Here is a 23,566-nt window from a genome sequence, read left to right as displayed (position 1 = left end):
TGTTGGCCTCTGCTCCCTGCCAGCCCTGGAGACAGGCAGGCAGTGGGAGCCAGCAGCTTCTTTCATGACTGGCGGGGGCAGGAGTGCATACGTTCTTCATGGGGCCCAGTGTGTTTATGCCTCCCAGCCCCCACTGTAAAATGTAAATGAAGAGGAATTGTTTCACAGTCTCAACATGGAAAATTTTCTTACTTGATACCTAAGTTGCAGAGATCAGAATGCCACAAAATGTTTTACACAGAATCATCACAGGTCCCTCCAGTTGGTCCTGGATTTCAATTCTCTTTTGCTTTTGCTCTTCTTTTTTCCTTGTAATCTCTCCATCTCTCGAGTCAACTCAGAACTACATTGCTTTTAAGCCTTCCCCACTCAAACCTTTCCTGCGTATGTGACCCCAGCCTCTTTTTAACCACTCTTAGGCGCTCATCCATAGACCTGTGCTTCCCTGGTGGCTCAGTGGTAAAGAACTTGATCCCTCCTGGGTTGGGAAGATCCCCTGGAGGAGAAAACAGCAACCCACATCAATATTCTTGCCTGGAAAATTCCTTGCGTAGAGGAGCCTAATGGACTATAGTCCATGGGGTCACAAAGAGCCGGACACCACTGAGCACGCATGCAGATGCAGGTGGCAGATAACATTAGTTCCAGGTGTACAGCATAGTGACCCAGTGTTTGTATATATTGCAAAATGATCACCACAATAAGTCTAGATAACATCCATCACCTCACAGTTTTAACTTCTTTTCTTGTGATGAGGACTTTTAAGATCTACTGTCTTAGCAGCTTACAAATATATAATATGGTCTTGTTAACTGTAGTCATCACGCTGTATGTTACATCCCCAGGACTTACTAATTTTATAATTGGAAGTTTGTACCTTTTAACCACCTTTACCTGTTTCACCCATCTTCTGCCTCCCTACCTCTGGTAACCAATCTGTTCTCCGTATCTATACTTGTTTTTATTTTTTTGTTTGTTTAAGTTAGTTAGTTAGTTTGGGCTGTGCTGGGTCTCTGTTGCTGCACGCAGACTTTCTCTAGTTGTGGCAAGCAGGGGCTGCTCTCTAGTTGCAGCGCTCAGGCTTCTCATCGTTGTGGCTTCTCTTGTTGCAGAGCACAGGCTCAGTAGTTGTGATGCACAGGCTTAGTTGCTCAGCAGTATGTGGAATCTTCCTAGACAATGCATGTCTCCTAAATTGGCAGGTGAATTCTTTGTCCCTGAGCCACCAGGGAAACCCCTGTTTTTAAGAATCAACATAAATGAGATTATATGGTATGTCTTTCTCTGTCTGATTTATTCCACTTAGCATAATACCCTCAAGGTTCATCTATTTTGTTGTAATTGGCATGGTTTTCTTTTTTATGGCTGAATAACATTCCATTACATGTATATGTATGTGTGCATGTGTTATATATATTATACATATACACATTGTAAAGAACTGACGTGTGTATATTAAATGTGCTATATATGCATATATACACATTATACATAAATAATTATACATATACATGTATGTATATTATATATATGTCAGTTTTCTTGATCCATTCATCCATTGATGATGCAGTTTGCTTCCATGTCTTAGCTAGTGTAAATAATGTTGCAGTGAACATGAGTTTGTAGATATCTTTTCAAGTTAGTGTTTTTATTTCCTTCAGATACATACCCAAAAGTGGAATTGCTAGATCATATAATAGTTCGGTTTTTCATTTTTTGAGGAACTTCCTTACTGTTTTCCATAGCAGCTGCACCACTTTAATAGCTCTACCAACTGTCCACAAGGGTTCCCTTTCCTCCAATCCTCGCCCCTACTTTTTTTTTTGGCTTTTTGATGCTAACCATTCTGACAGGCGTGAGGTGATACCTCACAGTATTTAGATTTGCATTTCCCTGACGATTAGTGTTGTTGAGCATCTTTTCACGTAGTTACTATTGGCCATCTGTATGTCTTCTTTGGAAAAATGTCTCTTCAGATCCTCTGCCTATGTTTTAATCAGAATTTGTGTGTTTTTGCTGTTGGATTTGTGTGAGAATCAATATGGGATGTTAAGGATTAGAGGTGTGAGACCCCCTCAACAATAGCCTGAACCAGTCCTTTTCTGATGATCTTGGTTCCACCATTCTGCTTGTGATTTACACGGTGGGGAGCAGGGAGCCTCTCCTTCAGCCCAGGCCAGAGATCAAGATAGAGATTAGCACTCCACCTCTTCACTGATTACAGGCTTGGGAGGAGCAACTCACCTGATCAGTGTTGTCTTAAGTCTGTTTCAGCTTAGGTAACAAAACACCATAGACCAGGTGGCTTATAAATGACAGATATTTGTTTCTCACAGCCCTGGGGCTGGGAGGATCAAGCCTTGGGCAGTTTCAGCATCTGGTGAGCGCCTGCCTCGTGGTTCATAGATGGCCATCCTCTTGCTGTGTCCTCACATAGCAGAAGGTGTGAGGTCTCTTTTAAAAACGTTAATCCCAGTTACCTCCTGACGGCCTAGCTTTTGAAAACTTACATTGGAGGTAAGGATTTCACCATATGTACGTCAGAGTGACAGAGTTCACAGCAAATGGTCTGGGCAAGACTGACATTTCTGTGGCCACGTTTACTTGAGGCAGGGTGACTGCGTGGAGACCACTCAACCCACTGTGCTCACTCTCAGGCAGACTGTCCTCGGTCTCTGTGACCCTTTGCTTTTTCCATGTCTCTAAGGGTGGGGACTCAGTCAGTTCAGTCGCTCAGTTGTGTCTGACTGTTTGCAACTCCATGGACTGCAGCATGCCAGGCTTCCCTTCCCCCAGCTTCACCAACTCCCAGAGCTTGCTCAGACTTGTGGGTGGGGACTAGGTAGGCCCATTGATCTCTGCTCCCTCTGTTCCAGCTCTCTCACCAGGCCACCCTTCATTGCTTTCTGTTCAGGAGAAGTGGTATATGGGGTCAACAACAAGTCAGAAACCTCCTTGGGCCTCAAGTATAAGCAGTCCCATCTGGTTAATAAAGAGCTTTAGTGTTTGGAAGAGAGTGAAAACCTTAATTGACATCCTCTTTCAATTGACTGGTTTTAACCCCAAGAGGAGGAGCATATGATTGCACCACTTCCCTGAGACTGCAGGAGAAGGCAGTGGCAATCCACTCTAGTACTCTTGCCTGGAAAATCCCATGGGCGGAGGAGACTGGTAGGCTGCAGTCCATGGGGTCGCACAGATGGACACGACTGAGCAACTTCACTTTCACTTTTCACTTTCATGCATTGGAGAAGGCAGTCACAACCCACTCCAGTGTTCTTGCCTGGAGAATCCCAGGGATGGAGGAGCCTGGTGGGCTGCTGTCTGTGGGGTCACACAGAGTCAGACACGACTGAAGCGACTTAGCAGCAGCAGCAGCAGCAGCCTGAGACTGCTTTTAAACTTGTCTTCAGAGGTGAACAGATCCTCACGTGTATGACTGATAAATTCAGTGTCTCATATGTTGTTATTTTGTTCTCTTACTTGCAACTCCAGGCCCTAGAGAATTACTAAAAAGCAAGTGACATCAGTCTCCTGGGACACATCATTCCCCCACAGACTTGAATTTTTACTGAGCAGAGTGGATTGTGCCTCCCTCTCTGCACAGTCCATCACCTTGCAAGATGTCATAAAAACCTGATGTTAGTCTCATTTAGGATTTAGTCTGGGGGCTTTTAGCAGGAGTTTATCGATTTGTTAACATTCCCCTGGGGGTTAAAAGTATTAGAAATTCTCACTGTGGAGTGAAAAACAACTTACACGGCATAAAGTAAGAATCGTAATTCAGTTCAGTCACTCAGTCGTGTCCGACTCTTTGCAACCCCATGAACTGCAGCACACCAGGCCTCCCTGTCTATCACCAACTCCCGGAGTCCACCCAAACCCATGTCCATTGAGTCATTGATGCCATCCAACCATCACATCCTCTGTCGTCCCCTTCTCCTGCTGCCCTCAATCTTTTCCAGCATCAGGGTCTTTTCAGATGAGTCAGCTCTTCACATCAGGTGGCCAAAGTATTGGAGTTTCAGCTTCAACATCAGTCCTTCCAATGAACACCCAGGACTGATATGCTTTAGGATGGACTGGTTGGATCTCCTTGCAGTCCAAGGGACTCTCAAGAGTCTTCTCCAACACCACAGTTCAAAAGCATCAATTCTTTGGCGCTCAGCTTTCGTTATAGTCCAACTCTCACATCCATACATGACCACTGGAAAAACCATAGCCCTGACTAGATGGACGTTTGTTGGCAAAGTAATGTCTCTGCTTTTGAATATGCTATCTAGGTTGGTCATAACTTTCCTTCCAAGGAGTAAGTGTCTTTTAATTTCATGGCTGCAGTCACCATCTGCAGTGATTTTGGAGCCCAGAAAAATAAAGTCAGCCACTGTTTCCACTGTTTCCCCATCTACCTGCCATGAAGTGATGGGACCGGATGCCATGATCTTAGTTTTCTGAATGTTGAACTTTAAGCCAACTTTTTCACTCTCCTCTTTCACTTTCATCAAGAGGCTTTTTAGTTCCTCTTCACTTTCTGCCATAAGGGTGGTGTCATCTGCATATCTGAGGTTATTGATATTTCTCCCAGCAGTCTTGATTCCAGCTTATGCTTCCTCCAGCCCAGCGTTTCTCATGATGAATCTTAATTGGGAGAGACAAAAAGCAGGAAGCCAGCATGGTTAGATTTTCATTGCACGACTCGGGCACTGGGCTGGATGTGTGACTAGCACTTCTTATCATGAAAACAGGACAGAGCGTCGTGTTTCTCGCCGTGGTCCCTAGCTCAGCAAGCTCTCTGCACTTTCCACCTCCAAGTGCATGCTGTATGTCAGCAGCATCAGCCTCACCTCCAGGCTCATTAGAAATGCAGGCTCCTGGGTCCCACCCCAAGCTGAGTCACAGCCCGTGTCCCCAGGTGATTCATAACACATGCTAATTTGGAGAAGCCCACCTCCATCACAGTGCTTCCCAAAGTTAACCCTACATCAGAATCCCCTGGAGGGCCCGCTAAAAATGTAGATTCCTAGGGCTTACCCCCTAAGATTGAGGGGTTTTTTGGTGGTGGTTGTTGTTTTGGCAGTGCTGCACAGCATTCAAGATCATAGTTCCCTGATCAGGGATTGAAGCCATGCCCACTGCATTGGAGGCATGGAGTCTTAACCACTGAATCACCAGGCAAGTCCCTGAGACTGAATTTGGTAGGTCTGGTTGGAGGTATGTGGGTGCTAATGCTGCTGATCAGCCACCCACTTTGCTGCTCTTTAGCTTTCCCCTGAGGGAGAAGCTCCTGCCGAGGCCACACAGCATTTGCCAAGTTGGAAAACAGCCTAGAGCAACCCCAGACTGCAGACACTGGCAAAGCTTCAGTGGGACCAGGCCAGTCAGCAGGCTCACCTCCACCGTGGCCCCAGCTGCAGCAGCCCCGGGCACAGAGGGATAGGCACCGCCACAAGACATCTCTAGGACCCAGGGCTGGGCATAGTCCACTGTCTCTACTGTGTCCTAGTATGAGGCCCCCCTTACAGTAGACCTCCATCTGGAGCTTGGGGGATCCAGTTCTGACTTGAACTTAATCATAGAGGCCTCAGGTGCCTCCTTGTTCGTGAACTCAAAGTCAGGACCACTCCTCTCCCCTTTCTAGTCTCTACCCCGGGTCTAGCCACTTACCATTAGACTTCAATCTAAAAAAGGTCCCAGTAGGGCCCTCCCCTGGGGACCCCATCATACCCCTTCTGGAGAGTGCTAATCACAGTGATAAGCCTTTCGGATGGAGGCTATCTGGTTGAGGCCAAGGTGTACATACCCGCTCTTTAGACATGACTTCTCTGAAGGCCACAGTATGATTTTCTGGAATTGCTACAACTGTAAATAAGAAAAAAAGTTAATTCTTCCATCAGGGATGTCACTATCTAATTAACCATCTTTAGATCCTTTAATTCTTTCAGTTTTATTAGGGCCTTTGCTTTCCTTCAGTCATGAAATTTTCAACCTGTAAAATCTCAGGCTACAAGAGATCATTTCTCAGTGAATATTGTTTCCAGGCTTAAACTTTTGTTACTGGTGATGACAATCAGTAAAAGGCATATAGATTGTAAAAATACTGTTTTTAAAGGCTGTTCATATTATTTATATTAAATATGGGCTGCAAAATAAACACTGTCCCTTGAAGTAACCCATCCCTCCATATTTAATTATCTAATGGTAGGCACAGAGTGTAAAGGTAAAGAGATTGTGATGCCACAAACTTGGCCTCTGTGCACCAGAGTCGAATTGAATCGAATCTCAGAGACAGTTTTGAATGAAACAGAAAAGAACAGCTTTATTGCTTTTCCAGGCAAAGGAGGCCACAGGGGACTCGTGCCCTCAGAACGGTGTGTCCCAACCCACGGGGACTTGGTGAGCAGTTTTATAGCAGTGTTCAGGGTGGGATTGCTGGTGAGGACCAGGGTGTGTGCAGGACCTGCATTCCTTTCATCTGGCCTCAGGTGGTCTCCTGATAAGCTTCTATGATTCTGGGGGTTATCCCATCTGTGACCTGTTCTCTGGAATGAAGCGTGTTTCGTCTAGTAATTAATATCTTTCATTTGTTGGGGGTTTTAGTTCTGCAGACAAGCTCAAAAGTGTTGTTATGTGTATTCCTTGAGGCAGAACCGGGACCCTGTTCTGAGGCTGCATCCCTCACTTCCCTGATTAGCAGCTGTTTGCCCTTTGAAACTCAGGGAAGGCTGAAGCCTGTTTCCTACAAACAAGAAATGGGAGACAGAGGAAGGCTTGCATGACCAGGAGCCCACAGCATTCTGCTCAATTTCGATTGGTGGTGATGGACTTTATCAGGTTTGGTAAAGGTCTCCTTTTGAACAGTAGGCCTTTTCAGCTTGATTTGAATTGGAACACTTTACAGAAGAAAAGAGCAAGACATATTCAGGATATAGGAAATTGCTTGGTGAGCTTAACTTCCCAGAACTTTTTCTGGAACAGCAGTCATAGGGTAATGCAGAAGAGTGTAGTTGGCCTCTATAATGCTGAACTGTGAAACTCAGGACACATTCTACATCGGGAAGGTAAAAGCTGAGCAGAATGTGTTAACAGCTTGAACCGTTAGTCTTCAAGATCATCCTTCAAACATCTTTCATTCACTTCCTTTTAGAAATTTGAGAATGAAGTGGATCCAGCTATATCAATCAAAAGCATTAGATTTTTTTTTTTAATTTTATATTGAACTAGAGTTACCAATATTGTATTAACAGTTTCAGGTGTACAGCAAAGTGGTTCAGTGATAAATAGCATTCTTTTTCAAAGTCTGTGAGCCTGTTTCTGTTTTGTAAGTAAGTTCATTTGCATCATTTTGGGGGAGATTCTGCATATAAATAATATATTGTTTTTCTCTGAGAAGTATTTTATATATAATAAGACCCAGAAAAAATACAGTTCAAACTAGCTTAAGAACTAAAGAGTACTTAATTGGTTGATGTTACTAAAAAATGCAAAGCATCACCAGGTTTTGGCATGGTTTGACCAAGAAGTTAAAACCTAGTTTCTTTTTCTTCCTGTTTCAAAATGGTTTCTGGAAGCTCAAGGCTACACGATGCTTCTTCCACTTTTTTCATGAAAGCTGGTTCTCTGTTCCAAAGCTCTTGGCAAAAATCCTGGAGTTTAACTGGACTGGTTGAGCAGCTTGGCTACACTGGTAACCAAAAAACAAGGGAAGCAGTAGTCCAAGTGACAGGAACCTGGATTCAGAGCCCAGCCCTGAATCACCCCAGGTACAAGGAGAATAGGATTATTTGTTTAGTTGCCAAGTCATGTCTGACTCTTTGTGACCCTATGGACTGTAGCCTGCCAGGCTCCTCTGTCCATGGGATTCTTCAGGGAAGAATACTGAAGTGGGTTGCCATTTCCTTCTCCAAGGGATCTTCCTGACCCAGGGATTGAACCCACTTTTTGAATAGGATCCTCTGGCTTAAGCCATTAAGCCACCTGTTAGCAGTAGACATGAGCTCAATCCTCAGCAGGCTTTTCCATTGCCCCAGACTTGGTCATAACACATAGATCCAAGACAGGGGAATGGAGAGTGTTCTCTGTTGTCTGAGAAAATGGCAGGCCCAAGGAGGATTCTCCAAATCTGCCGCCTTGGTCTGTGACCAAGGGCAGGAATGATTTCGAAGCAAGTGTGTCTGTAGAAGGAAGAGCTGGTGAACAGATGTGGGCTAAGCGAGGAGGCTGTCTAGCTTTTAGCTGGTGAGTGATCACCCGAGTCAGAAGTACCCTTGAAACATCTTCATTTGTAAGAGCAGGCTGACTAATTCCTTAAGAATTCATAGAGGTTTTCTGTTACCTAGACTGACTTGATAGATAGCTTCAGTTGAAAACACTGAAGGTGGTGAGCAATATTACATTTGTATCTCCAACTAATTACTATGTATAGGTCCACAGTTGTGTATGAAAATTATAGTGAAACTTAGGGAGACAGTGTGTTCTGATAAATAGGAAATGTGTGATCTAAAAATATTTTTCCATGTGTTTTTCTAATCAGGGAATGTGTGTGTGTGTATGTGTGTGTGTATATATATATATATATATATGTATAGTAAAAAATAATACTTCTAAAAAATATTGATGCACTTTGGGCAAAGAATAAAGTAACTTTGTTTTGACTGTTATGTAATAGACTAATTGTGAAGTCCCTAGTACATATAGGTTAAGAAATGCAAAATGAAGCCTGGTACTTAGTTTTTGATACAGACCTTAAGTATTTGGCCATGAATGAATAATTCTTGGTGGGCATTTGTGACAGTGTGCCAGGTACAACTTGATTCTCTAGGCTTTGATGATTCTTTTTCTACCTTAAAAGTTCTATCAGTGGATATTTATTATTATTATTCTCTTCTGCCCGTCAGCCTGAGAGTTTGCCTAATGAAAAGAGCTGCTGAGCCTTTTGCATGTAAATCCTGATGCCATGGAAGCTCAGCCCAAGGCCACAGAAATTGAATGCATACCAAAGATGGGTTGGACTTACAAAGCAAACAGTTCCCAGGCTGAGTGATCATGTAATTCACGTCTTGTTTTTCTGCTGATTTTTTTTTCAGAACCGAATGGAGGAAAGCAAAGCACTGTTTAGAACAATTATCACGTATCCCTGGTTCCAGAACTCCTCAGTTATTCTGTTCTTAAACAAGAAAGATCTTCTAGAGGAGAAAATTATGTATTCCCACCTAGTTGACTATTTCCCGGAATACGATGGTAAGTCTTCACTCTTCAGCCAGCGTGTTAGCCAGGGAAATATCCCACCTCCTGAGACCAGGGCCAGAGCTGACACACTCCTGTACTCCATCAGTGCCTCAGAAGCCCACGTGTTGATGGAGTATGAATCATTGTTTGTCCTGTCTTTTAATGACCTGAAATGTTTCACTTACCAACAGTGATGAAATTTACACTTACTTCAAAATACATAAGAAGCTTTCTTTTATATCAGAGGATGGAACCATCCCCTAGTTTTGACTATGTATCAACCATTATAGTTCCCTCTTGAGTTCCCTTTCATTTGGTAACAGTCTGCCTGTCCTTCTCTCTGGAGAGAAAACAGAATTTTGTGGTCAAGAGCCCATGGTCTGAAGTCGATCTGTCAGCTTCAAATACCAGTTCTGATACTTCCTATTTGTAAACCTTGATCAAGTAACTGAATTGCTCTGGGCTTTAGAACCAAACTTTTGTTTTGTTGACTGTAATAGATAACATAAGTGTGAGATTTCAGCATGATGCCTGACACAGATATTTTCTTTGGAGGGCTTCATGACCCCATGACGCCCCATTATCCTGAGAGAAGGCACCCATCTTTTAAGCTCTGCCTGTAGCACCCACTTTGGGACTCCTGTCTATGTACTTTGCATTATTTACTTCCTTCTTGTAACAAATCTTGCCTCCTCAACTAGACTGAAATCCTGGATGACTGAGCACAACACCCAACCCCTTCTGCAAAATATTACTTGCTGACAGATTGGTAACAAAATGCATCCGTACCAGCCACTCTGAAACAGGTGAAAGAGTCACAGCCACTGCCCTGTAAGAACTTATCTGCAGAGTCCACACTCAGCTCCCCACACACGCTCGAGTATAGATTAGGAGTGGCTAACTGTGGGCTTCCTAGGTGGCTCAGTGGTAAAGAGTCCACCTGCCAAGCAGGAGACTCGGTTCTGATCCCTGGGTCAGGAAGATCCCCTGGAGAAGGAAATGGCAACCCACTCCAGGATTCTTGCCTGGGAAAGCCCATGAACAGAGGAACCTGGTGGGGTCGCAAAAGAGTCAGACATGACTGAATGACTAAACAACTAAGTAAAATTCTACTGAAACAGCCACACCCACTCATTTATATGCTGTCTGGCTGCTTTTATGCTACAGCAGCAGAACTAAGTGGTTGTGATAGAGCTCAAGTGGCCCAGAAGCTCAAAATATTTACTCTGTGGTCCTTAAACAGAGAAAGCTTGCCAAACCCAGATCTAAGTGAATAGCATGTAAGAGGACAAACTTTGAATGTCGCACAGCACTGCACCAGCTCGGCCACTTACCGGCGGTGGGGCCTCAGTCACGTTTAAGTACTCAGTTTCCTCCTGGGTAAAAAAGAATTGAATGGAATCACGTATGCAAGTCACGTAGCTCGGTGCCTGGCAGAGGGAAGAACACAAACCCAAAAGTACCTATTCTAGAGGTGCAACAAGAGAATGGGCTGTTTTGAAAAAATACTTTATCAGCATAAGCTATCTGGTGTGTATGTCAACTCAGCAGCGTTTTTGTACTTCTAGGAACTCCTTAAGAAAGGCAATTACTTATTGTAAAGTTTAAAAATAAAATAAAATTTAAAAAAAAAAAGAAAGAAAGGTAATTACTTCAAAACTAATACTCAGTGTGGCCTCATAGCTTTCCCCAAAGATGCCAACACATTGAGGATGGAGTTTCACTCATCTTTCATCACACGTGTGTTTGGTGTGATGCTTCTCTTGGAAGGGAAACGTTACATGTTAATGAACTGAAGTTCCTTCTCAAATGCACATAGAATTCTAACTTGTAGGGATGTTATCATGCTGGTTTTGTCTGCAGTGTGTTCCCATCCTCTGTTCAAGTAGCTTTTCCTTTGTGCTTTGAGGTCCCTTTAAAAACAAATACTTGCCTATCCTGTTCTCTTTTCCTCCTTTTACTTGGCCACTAGCCTGCCACCAAGTCACAGATGCCCGAGCCTGTAGTCCTCAGTGCTCCTGAGCAAAGCACGGAAGGAGGCAACCTAGCACTGGTTCTCTCCCGCAGCAGCAGGCTGACTCCTTAAACACGAGACCAGCCCAAATAAGGTGGGCACGAAGCGTCCGGCTTACACCCAACACACATGCTTGCCTCGTATGGCTGGAAGGGGAGACTTGTTTTAGTCTTTCTCAGAATTTGGTGAAAATCCACGAATGAGAAATGACCACCACCCCCTGACATAGCACAAGCCTGTAGGCAGCATGTTTTCATTATGTGCATACTTATGGGATGACAGAGCAGACCCACCGAGGCTCAAGGCACCCACACAGCACACATAGAACAGCACACTAGGATTGGTTTTCCTGCGATAAAGACCCGAAGTAAGTGTTAGAGTACTGTTCTTCCTTCTCTGTGCGGCTTCTTCCTCTTCTTTTTACATTTCTCCTTTGTCCAGTGAGTTCCCGATTCCCCATCACTATAAGTAAGAGCATCTTCCTTCCAACATGAGCCCACTGTGAATGTTGTTAAATCTGAAGTTTGTTTTTTTTTCACTGTCCATCTTCCCTGGTAACACACGTCACGCATATAGGAAACTTGTCTGTGGAAAAAGAATAAAAGACGCTGATAGTTATTCCTAAAGCAGATGCAGCTGTCATTCCAGGAGACTTCAGGCCCTTGTAAGATGAGCTGAGAGAAAAAATTCTAGGCCCACTCTGCAGTGACATGTTTATAATACACATGTTTATAGTATTATAAATTTCACACTTCCACATTTCTGTACTTACAAGGTCTTAATCATAATGAATGTCATTTCTTTATTTCTCTTCAGAAAGGAAAATTACCATTTCCACATGGACTTGAATTGCAAAACTGTTCATAGAGACTATGGGATTTTTGTTCCTGCTATGATGGCCGTAATGATTTCTTTGTAGTTTATGTTTATTCAGATAACAAATTATGCTTAAAAGCATAACAGACTCCATGTGCTCTTCAGTGAACTTGAGTTATGTTCTAATATACTTTAGAGTTAAAAAAAGAACAAAAGAGTCAAAAGAATAGACTTTCGTTTCCCAAAAAGAGCAAGTAAAATTTCATTCACAAGCCAGAAAGATAACATTCTTTTATGAAAATGGAAGTCTGCATCAGTTCTAACAATCTACTGGTCCATCTCCGGGAGATGGTGAAAGATAGGGAAGCCTGGTGTGCCGCAGTCCATGGGGCTGCAAAGAGTTGGACACGACTGAGCAACTGAACAATAACAACAATGGAATTAAGTTAAAAATAGTACATTAAATAAGCTAGGACACTAAATTTATCTCTCTCTCTCTCTCTCTCACATATTTTTAATTGGGGCACTCTTTAATTCAGTATGGTGCCAGTCTTCTTAATCATTGACAGTTTCAAATCTGGGCTAAGTCAGGAATTCAAACATTCATTTTGTAACCTGTACAAGTGAGAATAATCTGCTTTCATGACTCTTCCTCCCAATGTCTGGCAGTGTTGGATATAAGCTTATTTGCTTATAAGATTGGTTTGAAAAGTTTTCAAGTTGACTTTCTGAAGCTTACCATGTATTTTGTTAGAATCTGTAGGCCCTCAGTAGAATTGTCAAAGATTTCTTTATCCCAACCAGTAAATAACAATACTGATTAAAAAAAAAAAAAAAATCTAAGCTGTGGATCCCAAGCGGGTTTTCTGGGAGAGGAGGAACAGAGCTTATAGTGCTTACCCCTCTTTCATGGTATAAAGCTAAATGGAAAATGGGAGAAATTCAGATGCATAGTGCCAAAAGATGCATATAAGAAAGGTGCTTATTCTAGAGCAACAGACAGAAAATGAAATAAATTATATAAAGAAAAAAGAAAGAAAGTGCTCAGTCCTTGATAGGTGGTAATGTTTTGGTATTGCTTTTAATTTACAACAAGTTTTAAATTAACATATTTATCAGGGTCTATTATGTTTTTAAAACAGTTCTGCTGAGATATGATTCACATACAATATATAATTCATCCATTTAAAGCATACCATTCAATTCTTTTTTGTATGTGTCATTAGTTTCATGAATTATTGTAAAATATATGTAACGTGAAATTTTGTCTTTTTAACCATTTTTAAGCATGCAGTTCAGTGATACTATAATTACATTCACAGTGCAGAGCTGCTGCTGCTGCTGCTCCTTAGTCGCTTCAGTCATGTCCAACTCTGTGCGACCCCATAGACGGCAGCCCACCAGGCTTCCCAGTCCCTGGGATTCTCCAGGCAAGAACACTGGAGTGGGTTGCCATTTCCTTCTCCAATGCATGAAAGTGAAAAGTGAAAGTGAAGTTGCTCATTCGTGTCCGACTCTTAGCGACCCTATGGACTGCAGTCTACCAGGCTCCTCCATCCATGGGATTTTCCAGGCAAGAGTACTGGAGTGGGGTGCCATTGCCTTCTCCACACAGTGCAGAGCAGCCATCTCTATTTCCAAAACTGTGTCATTGCCCCCCAGAATTCTATAATCATTAATATCTCCCCATTTTCCCTTCTTCCTAACCCCTGTTAAACTCTAATCTACTTTCTATCTCTATAAATGTGCCTTTTCTCAATACTTCACCTAAGTGGAATCCTGCAGTATATGTTGTTTTGTGTCTGACTAATTTTACCTGACATATTTTTAAGATTCTTGTATGTTGTGGCATCTGTCAGAACTTACTTTTTATGGCTGAATAATATTCCGTTGTCTGTATATACTACCCTTTGCTTTTCCATTCCTCTGTTGATGGATCCTTGGGTTGTTTCCTTCTTTGGGGTAGATACCTAGGAATGGAGTTGCTGGTTCATATGGTAATTCTGTGTTTAGCTTTTTGAGGACCCATCACACTGTTTTCCATTTTATATTCCTAGCAACAATGCACAAGGGTTCAGATTCCTCCACATGCTTGCTAACACTTGTTATCTTCCACTTGATTTGATTATAGCCATTCAGGTAGATGTGAAGTGGTATCATACTGTGGTTTTGATTTGCATTCTCTCATAGTTAATAATGTTTATCTTTTCATGTGCTTATAATGAACATCTTTTCAGGTGCTTATTGGCCATTTGTATATCTTCTTGGGAGAAATGTTTATTTAAATCCCTTGCCCATCTTTTATCAGGTTGTCTTTTTATTGTTGAGTTGTAGGAGTTCTTGGTATATTCTGAATATTTATCCATTATCAGATGTATGATTTGCAAATGTTTTGTCCCATTCTGTAGGTTGTCTTTTTTAGTCATTCTTTTTTAAATTTATTTTTATTGAAGTATAGTTGAATTATAATGTGTTAGTTACTGCTGTACAGTCAAGTGTGTATGTTGTCTTTTTACTTTCTTAATAATGTCCTTAGATGTGCGAAAGTTCTTAATTTTGATTAAGTCCAATTGATCTGTTTTCTTTTTTGTTGCCTGTGATTTTGGTGTCATGTCTAAGACTCTGTTACAGAATTATCAAATAACTTCGTAATATATCCTGATAAATGTATCATGATCCTTTTTAAAAACATCTAAGACAGTGCTTGGCACTTAAGAGATCCTGGATAAATGTAAGAAAACATAAACCAGCTTTTTTTAATCATCACATGTAGTGAATTAAATTCTACGTAAATGTGGTTTTTTCAGAAACACCAGAAATGAGCCTGCAGAGGACAGTTGTAGACAGACCAGAGGTTAAGAAACAGGTTTTCTATTCTTAAAGAGATTTCAGTCTGGAGAATGTAAAATGATCGATAAAAAAGTGGGAGCAGGTTGGGTGGGGAGCACACAGGGGCAAATTGACGAGAGAGCTTGAGGCAGTTATATGATATGCACACTTGTTATGCAGCTGAAACCAGCACAGTTAACTCAGTCCAACCAGAAGTAAGCTAATCACATCCCTACCTGAAGATTCTGTAGTAGCTCCTTATGTCCCAAAGAATCAGAGCTAAACTTAGCCTGGCCTTCACACTACCTGCCTGTTCTCACAAGATCACATTCTGTGGATAGATGGAGGTGGATGCATGGGCAGCTGAAGTGAGAAAGAGGAGCCGTGACACACAGTCGTGTCGGGGAGGACGCTTATAACAGATCAGATCTACAGTGAAGAGGTCTTCATGAGCATTAGTAACCATGGAGCAAGTGCATTAACAGATCAGCTGGCTGACAGATGTCCCTCTTCTCTCTTGGCCAACAGGACCCCAGCGAGATGCCCAGGCAGCTCGAGAATTCATCCTGAAGATGTTCGTGGACCTGAACCCAGACAGTGACAAAATCATCTACTCGCACTTCACGTGCGCCACAGACACCGAGAACATCCGCTTTGTGTTCGCCGCTGTCAAGGACACCATCCTCCAGCTGAACCTGAAGGAGTACAATCTGGTCTAGTCGTGCCTCCTCGACACCGCCCTTCCCTTCCCTGGTGGGCTAGTGAAGCTAAACAAGAGGGACTGTATTTCTGTGGAAAACAATTTGCATAATACTAATTTATTGCCGTCCTGGACTCTGTGTGAGCGTGTCCACAGAGTTTGTAGTAAATATTATGATTTTATTTAAACTATTCAGAGGAAAAACAGGATGCTGAAGTACAGTCCCAGCACATTTCCTCTCTTTTTTTTAGGCAAAATCTTGTGACTCAATGTATTTTAAATTCTCAGTCATGCACTCACAAAAACAAGAGCTGTTTCTTCCTCTCTCTCTCTCTTTCTTTTCTATTAAGCAAAATGAAGTTGATTTTCCTTTTCCCAGCCCATCCCTTCCTCTTGATTTTTCCCACATTACGATGGCCTTTATCATAGTTCCATTCTTGGTCAAGTTTTTCTCTCAAATGATAGAATCAGGACAATGTCATTCAATTTAAGCCATTGACATCAGCTTAATTTAACAGTTTGTGGTTTTTGCTGAAGGATTATAAGTATTAATACTGTGGTTTTAAATGTATTGATCTGGATACACATATAGAGGTCTTTTTATATAAATATATTGTCTTGCCTCACTTTGGGCTGGGACAGTGGATGCCCGTTTAATGGTTAAGTGTCTTGTTTTTTGTTTTCTTTTTTTGAAGTTTACCTTCAGCCATAACTGGTTGCTCTGCAAACCATATAGAAGTCAGTAAAGCAAGGGCCAAGACACACAGAAGGAGTTCTTCCTTTTGAAATATCATGTGCCATTGTTCTTCCTCTGTTTCTTGCCATTTTTTTCTCCACCCTCTTTTCTTCAAATTGCAGATGCCAAAAACATATGCCAAGAGACACTACATTATCCCAATGGCTGCTGCCCAGATCCTTCTCATAGGTTGCTCTTAATTTTTTTTTTTTCCTGAAACAACTTCTCCCTCTTTTTTTTTCCCCCTTAGTGTTTGGGCCACAATTTTAAAATGACTTTTAACTATGGATATGTGTTGCCAAAGCTGGCTTTTAAAAAAAAATTAATGAGAGCTTAAAAGATGAAAGCCAGAATCTTAAAATGTGAGAGAGTAAGACTGTGAAGCCTAAAATGTTTGGCTGAGAATGAACCTGAAACACCAGTTGCCAAACTGTTGGTCACTGTAGATTTGATTCTTACAGTCCATCCTTTTATTTGCCCTTAAATCATGTTGTTTAGTGTCCACATTCCATGTTGAGTGTCTGAATCAGCAATGTGGAAAAGCTGTCTTGTGTGATACCCCATGAAATCTGCTTTTATCTTTTCATTTGAAGCCAGTTTACTCTCTCTCTGTTCTTTAAGGTCAAGTAGGTCTGCCAAAAACACTGGTCAATAGTATTACTCTGACACCTTTAATTTGCAGACTCTGAAGTTACTGCTAGTTTACCATCTTTAGGATCTTAAACTGGTGACTGATTGAGTTGAACTTAAGGAAGATTTGTGGACCGAAACTCATAAGTAACCTCTCTGTTCTATAGAATGTGTATCTATGTAACTGAACGTAGTAGGAGAGAGATCTAGAATTCTATATGTGCAATTTTTCAACCAATGCAAAAAAAACAGCACATGTATTGATGATCTTCTGTCAAGCAGCTTGAATTGAAATATAATTTAAGAAAACAAATCATGATGGTTTAAACCTGCTGGGAAGGTAGAATTAGGCCATGATCCTGGTCTAATTTTACTACAGTACTATTTGGCAGGAGTCTATAAACTTTTATGTAAATCACTGTTTTGGAACAACAAAGGAGAGAGAAAATTAATGGCTTATGAGATGAGTACCAGAGTTATTCAATAATAATGGAATGTTCCCATTCTTTGCTCTGCCAGCCTCAAAGTACACAGGTTACCTGCTTTTTCTCTCCTTATTCAGAAAGCACCTGTAATTTAAGTAAGAAACAGACTGCCTATAGGTATAGTGCAATTATGAATGCTCTAATCATTGTACATACATCTCTCTCTTGATATTGCATCATCCTTACTGGCTTTGTAATCATTAATTTTTTGGCAGATTGAATGTGCTGTATTGATATGTATCTATGTAATTGTATGTCTCATAGCTAATTCACATTTTGAATAATGTTATTTTATTTACTTTTTTAAGAGAGGAGAATGTAAATTTGTCAGTTTATTTCTGACTAGGGATTTTTTTTTTCCATTTAGAAAAGAAAAAGAAAAAAAAAAACCTTACTATCGTACAGAGCGGTACTAGCATCGTGCTATATAAAATCATTTGCACATTCCTAAGCAGAGGTATACTGATTATAAGACCCAAAGGTAATTTCATAGCAAAATACATAAAAGCAGTTGGAGCTTTTATACAAACATGGAAACCAACTTTGTAGAACTTTTGCCATTTGACCTAGGATTGGAATATGAGCTTTTATACAATTCATATTCTTATTTGGCAAACTCACAGTTTAGTATTACCTCTCTGATGGCCTTTATTAGAAAGGCAGTTTTAGAAGCTATTGTGATCCACTAAGGAAATGTTTTAATAGCTAGCGACCACTGCTTGCCTGAAAGGGCGATCTTAAATTTGGTGCAGCAAAAAAAAAAAAAAAAAAAAAGATAAAAAAGGAAAAAAAAAAGTATAAACAACATTTGAAGGCCTACAGTGTGTATAGAGAAAACCTCATCACAAGATCATAAGTGTTAACAGTTTTAGGGAATCAGGATATTCTATTTAATAGAGCTATAGTAGATGTAGTCAATTAAACCTGATCTCAGAGCTCCAAGAAGCTGAGCAAAACAGGGAAAGATTGTTATATTTGTCTTCATGAAATTGGGATGGAATTGCTATGCAGAATTGAGGTTTGTGGTTTCACTGTTCATCTTAGGGTGCATGATAAGATCCCTTTTCTTGAGAAGGGAAAAAATTGATCACCCTGGTTACAGTGATGCATAGAAACCGATTGTATCCACACTAGTCAATTGAAGCTAAAGGATTTTCTTTTTTGTTTCTTTGGGGTTTTACTGAACGGGCTGGGGTGGGAAGGGATTCTTTTCAGTTTTGTATAAAAACGAAGTTTACTCATGCTTTATATTATTGTGATTGCAAGCGTTCTAAGCGTGTGCCGCTGGACCCCTCTTGTTGATGCTCTCAGTAACGGAGGCCTGTGGCAAGTTGTGTGGTGACTTGGGCATGTCTTATTCAAAAACAAAAACACAGAAACCTTTCTTCCGCAGACCAAGGCAAGCAGCCGTCTCATGACTCACTTAACACATTGCAGTGTACCAGTTTACAGATGATTTTGCCCTTTTTTGCGTGACATGGCAGTTCCAACCCACAGAGAATCCCTTGTTTGTAAATTGGAGGTTTGTACTATGCCTTACAGAGCTTAAATTCAGAAGTTTGTGCCTCATATCTGAAACAAAGGGAAATAACACACCCATTCAAAAGTAAATAACTCCCTTCAAAGTTGTTTGTTTTTCGATACATTTTCATATAAAGAGCTCTGTTGAATGTCATGAATTGAGTGGGGGAGAAAATATTCTAGAAACCTGCATATGTTGTTTACTAGCAGATGACATCTACAAAAGGTATTTGAAGAACACCGAAACTTGTAATTTTTTGTAGATTAGCTAGCAGGTCTGATATTTAAAAAGGTAATTCAGCTAAAGGACAATTTACTTTTTGTACTTCAGACTATCTTGATTGTCAAGGTGTACGAACTGTAATTTTAAAATTTATACTGCCACATGATTGTAAATTTTAGTTGTCTTAAGTTAGTAATGGGTGAAAAGCTATTTATGCTGGATATGGGTCAAAAATGACTATTATTTGCAAAAAAATATATAAAAATAATGGGAAGAAAGGGCTGCATAATGAGATACTGCAAGACTCAGATACTGGTTGGAAATAATCTTCAAGTTACCCTCAATTTCCCTTTGTTTTCAGTTTCTCAAAAAGAATGAATGAAATGAAATATAGCAGAATGTTAACCCATATAAAAATAAAGTGTACCCAAATATTGTAACGTATATTGCTGCTCTTCTTAAAATTAAATAAGGGTTTAAAACCACTTAATTGGTAATTGACAACATCTCAATTGACAGATAAGGTGTGCTTGGTATACATATTTTCTTCCAAAGACTTTTCTTTGGTTAGAAACACACAAAAATTGAAACTAGTAATATTGTATGTTTATCTATCTCTACATATTTCCAGCATATGTAGCATTAATAGATCTGTCCTGGTAACTATGTCTTTGGGATTTCATTTTGATTCCATCAATTTAGGAAAAGAAATGGCTTAGTTGTATACGATTAGCTAGAGATTTTTGGAGCCAGGCACCTGCTGCTTCGTAGATACTTAGTATAAAGTTGCCATTTGTTTTTCTCACAGGATAACAATTTCTTGCTGTCTCAACTACCAATGCTCTTCAGTAACCCTCTTGCCTCTAGAATCATCTGTTCAAAGTATGCATACACACCTAGCACATAGTAGGTGCTCAAGTATTAATTTTCTTCTTACCTCCCTTACCATGGATCCTCCATTTCCCTGTATGATTCCAACCCAATAGTAAACAACATGTACACGTTATGAAAACATCTATGGGTAAAATTGGATCTCACTTGGATGAAGGAATTCTAACTTCCATATAAGCTTTGGTAGACAGAAAAAAAAAAAAACAGGGAGGAAGATATTCGTCAGTACAATATTTTTAAATTTAGAAAAGAAAGATGGAAAATTACTATGTAACTTTGTTCAGGTTACTTTGACTGAAACACATGTTTTTGGTGGATTTCTTTTCCTCAAAGAACTCTCTAAATGCAACTTGCTGGATTCCTCACCTGTCATCATGTTGGAAACCCTTCCTAGACTTATGTATTTAGGGAGTTTTGTCAGAAAACATTTTTAACTTGCAGTATTTAAAAGAATCATATTTACTGTTCTTAAAATGTCATTCAAATGCATGTATTGTCTATTGTTTGGGGATGGGAACTAGTTTTGCAAAAAAAAAAACACCTAATGTTGTATAATAATGCCCCAATGATCTTGCTGGTTAAAAATACAGTATTTTTGGCCATAAGTTTGTACTACAGTATTCTTCATTCTTGAGTTTTCCTTCTCTTGAAGTTGCCTAAGCCTCTCCTAGAATGTTTTTGCATTATAAGGAGTATTGGGATCAATCGTTCCTTCTCTAAAGCACTATATGATGCACGTCCATGTCCCAAAGTAGATAGGTTCAATAGTTTTTAAACAAATAAAAAAGAATTTCCTTTCTGAATATAATCAGAAATTTCCAACTTCTTTAGTGGAAACATTTATATTGATAGTATTTATCAAATTTCTTTTTTTTTAAATCTTGCCCTAATTTAGGTTGCAAGCAATTTGTTAAAACAAGGTTAAATAGCTGCTCAATAAAGACTTATAACAAGCCACGTGTCTTCACCCTGAGGCCGTCTCTTCAGAGAAAGAACGCAGGCCTCACAGGCAGAGGCTTGGCTAGGGTTTCCTGTCTCAGGCCTGGGAGCGTGGGTCCACTCCACGTGACAAAGGACCTGAGGTAGATGTCTTTTAAGACGGTGACTTTTAGAAACATACATCAAGGCTTTTGAGAGAAGCTGAAATCTAGCTTTTCTTTTTCTGGCAGTTTTGTGAAGTTGGGGTGATAGCGCCAAGTTCTTTCCAGAAAATTGGTGTGTATGGAGGGATGTGAAACCGAAACAGGAGACTCCTGCTACTTGTGATAAGGTTTTTGTATTTGGCAGCCCAATCCTTGCTTATGGAATTTTCTATCTTTTAAAATCATATTCTGTCCATACACTTTTGAAAAGAAAGTGTCATTTTTCCTTAAAAGCCTTAGTTTTAAGGCTCTGCTATCCTTTCCATGTTTTAGAGACTGTTTTCAGTCAGTGGTGTCCCTTCTCTTTGTATCTTCCTATGAAGGAAATGTTGTGCTGGGGACTGTCATTATTAGTACGGGCCTGGCGTGATAGTTCTCACGGCCTCTCTGCCTAGAAACAGGGATGTTAAGCAGTACCTCTAGCGCTCCTCACTCTGGCTGGGGTTTGACCTACCAGGACCTGACCTTTGGTCCATCCCATCTCTATCATCATCTTGAAGACCCCTCCATGCACAGAAAAAGACAGGAACTCACTGAATATTATTTGAGCCAAATATTTTAACTTGACCTTTCAACTCCTAGAGTAAGCCTGCCTAGTCAGATTTTTTTCTGACCTATCCTGGAAACAATTAAAAGTTGCTGAGAGCTGCTCTGCTTGGCCCTTCATCTTCCCAGCCTCCTCCCGTTTTTCCCTTAGGATGTGATAGGCAGTTTCTGCTCTTGAAATGCCAATTCAACCATAGCAAAGAGGTGGGAGTAGAACTTGACCCCAAGGAACGACAGTGGTTCATTTGACAGTGTGTACGGAGCAACTTAGTTAGCCAGCGTCTTATTTTTCTCTTTTGTTGTCTGATTCTGAGTCATTTTCATGTTCATCAGCTACTCCGTATTTATTTAAAGCCTTTACTGAAGTGTTGATCAGGTTTGGAGAGTGAAAGGCCGTGGTTAAGGGTAGGTTCTCTTAAGTTATGTATGCATTACCTTTGTTTCATTGCCAAGGCTAACTAAAATTTGGCTCCAGGTATTACAGGGCACTGAAAAGTGAAAGGCACTCAGTCGAGTTAGATTCTTTGTGACCCTGTGGCTCCTCTGTCCATGGAATTCCCCAGGCAGAATACTAGAGTGGTTGCTGTGCTTAGTCACTCAGTCATGTCCAGCTCTTTGCGACCCCATGGACTGTAGCCCACCAGGCTCCTCTGTCCATGGGATTCTCCAGGCAAGAATACTGGAGTGGGTTGCCATTCCCTTCTCCAGAGGATCTTCCCAACCCAGAGATCAAACCCAGGTCTCCCATGTTGCAGACAGATTCTTTATCATCTGAGCCACCAGGGCAGCCACAAGGCACTGAACCCAGTCTATTTCAGGGAGCCTCCTAGATCCCTGCAAAACAAGGCCTTGGTTATAAAACGAGGGTCTCTAAAATCTAAGAAGATACACAGGCAATTCTGAAAAGATTCTTTTTTTCTTTGAATTCTTATCCCTCAAGACTTGAAATCTGATCTGGGTTGATTTTCTCTCTTCCTGTTTTCTTCAAGAATGCAAAGGCCAGATATTTTTCTGTTCCAAAAACCTATGGGTAAAATAAGGCAGCTTACCCTCTTTAATTAAGAGGGTAATTAAACCAAACCATAGTAGCAAAGAGCTGATGGGGTTCCCTTTGGCACAGGCCTTTGACCACACTGCTTTGGCCCTTAGGAGCCTTGAAGGAGCGCTTTTGCAGTTTAGAGGACTATGGGCCTGTCCCGTTGAGATGGGCTGCTGAAACTTAAAAGGTCCCTGAAACTTTCATTCTGTTTTCAGTTTGCCCAGTATATTTCTATGGTGGGTATTTTAAGCATCTTTAGAGATGAGAGTCCCAGGATAAAACAACGGCAAGTGAAACTTGGCAAACCCTAGAAGTCTGCAATTGGAATTCCACACTGTATGCGTAGCTGCTAGGAAGCTCCCATACCTACTGATAAGACCATGTTTGTGTCTACTCTGAGGTCCCCTGACCTAGGACACCATGCGTCTTAGGAATCCCACACTTCCCGTTGGGGCACATCTGAGGTGCAGGGCCCACATCAGTTGCTGGAGATGCAATGGCTATGTTCCCAGGCTCAGAGCAGCATTAGCAAAAGGGGCCTGCTTTCTTTTCATGATATGAGACGACCCACCCAGTGGTATCCTGGTAAATGGTTAACAGGGAGCCGTGCAGGACTGTGGTACTGGTAATGAGCACTGATTTCCATGGTTGAAATACTCCTCCACCATTCCCAATTTTAAGCTACTGATTTTTAAGGTCACTACTTAAGTCCCAGGTAGCACAGTGGTCAAGAATCTGCCTGCCAAGGCAGGAGGTACAATAAATGTGA

The 23,566-nt window shown here is 41.0% G+C and overlaps 1 protein-coding gene and 1 long non-coding RNA gene across 2 annotated transcripts in view; one reads left to right on the top strand and one right to left on the bottom strand.

Annotated features, from left to right (window-relative positions):
* The window catches only part of GNAQ (G protein subunit alpha q), a 310,505-nt gene extending 294,261 nt beyond the window's left edge, over positions 1-16,244 (top strand). The window contains 2 exon segments of the mRNA NM_001110002.1: positions 9,084-9,237; positions 15,413-16,244. Coding sequence (NP_001103472.1) covers positions 9,084-9,237; positions 15,413-15,603 — 345 coding nt within the window. The 3' untranslated portion in view covers positions 15,604-16,244.
* Positions 939-13,331, bottom strand: LOC132346031 (uncharacterized). Its single transcript, XR_009495744.1, has 3 exons — positions 10,560-13,331; positions 5,801-5,859; positions 939-4,638 (listed from the first exon to the last, which is right to left on the bottom strand). It is a non-coding gene; the product is annotated as an uncharacterized lncRNA (long non-coding RNA).
* Positions 16,245-23,566: the final 7,322 nt, after the last annotated feature.

This window comes from Bos taurus, chromosome 8 (genome assembly GCF_002263795.3).
Source record: "Bos taurus isolate L1 Dominette 01449 registration number 42190680 breed Hereford chromosome 8, ARS-UCD2.0, whole genome shotgun sequence".
NCBI lineage: Eukaryota > Metazoa > Chordata > Mammalia > Artiodactyla > Bovidae > Bos > Bos taurus.
This window is presented reverse-complemented; position numbering and strand designations above follow the sequence as displayed.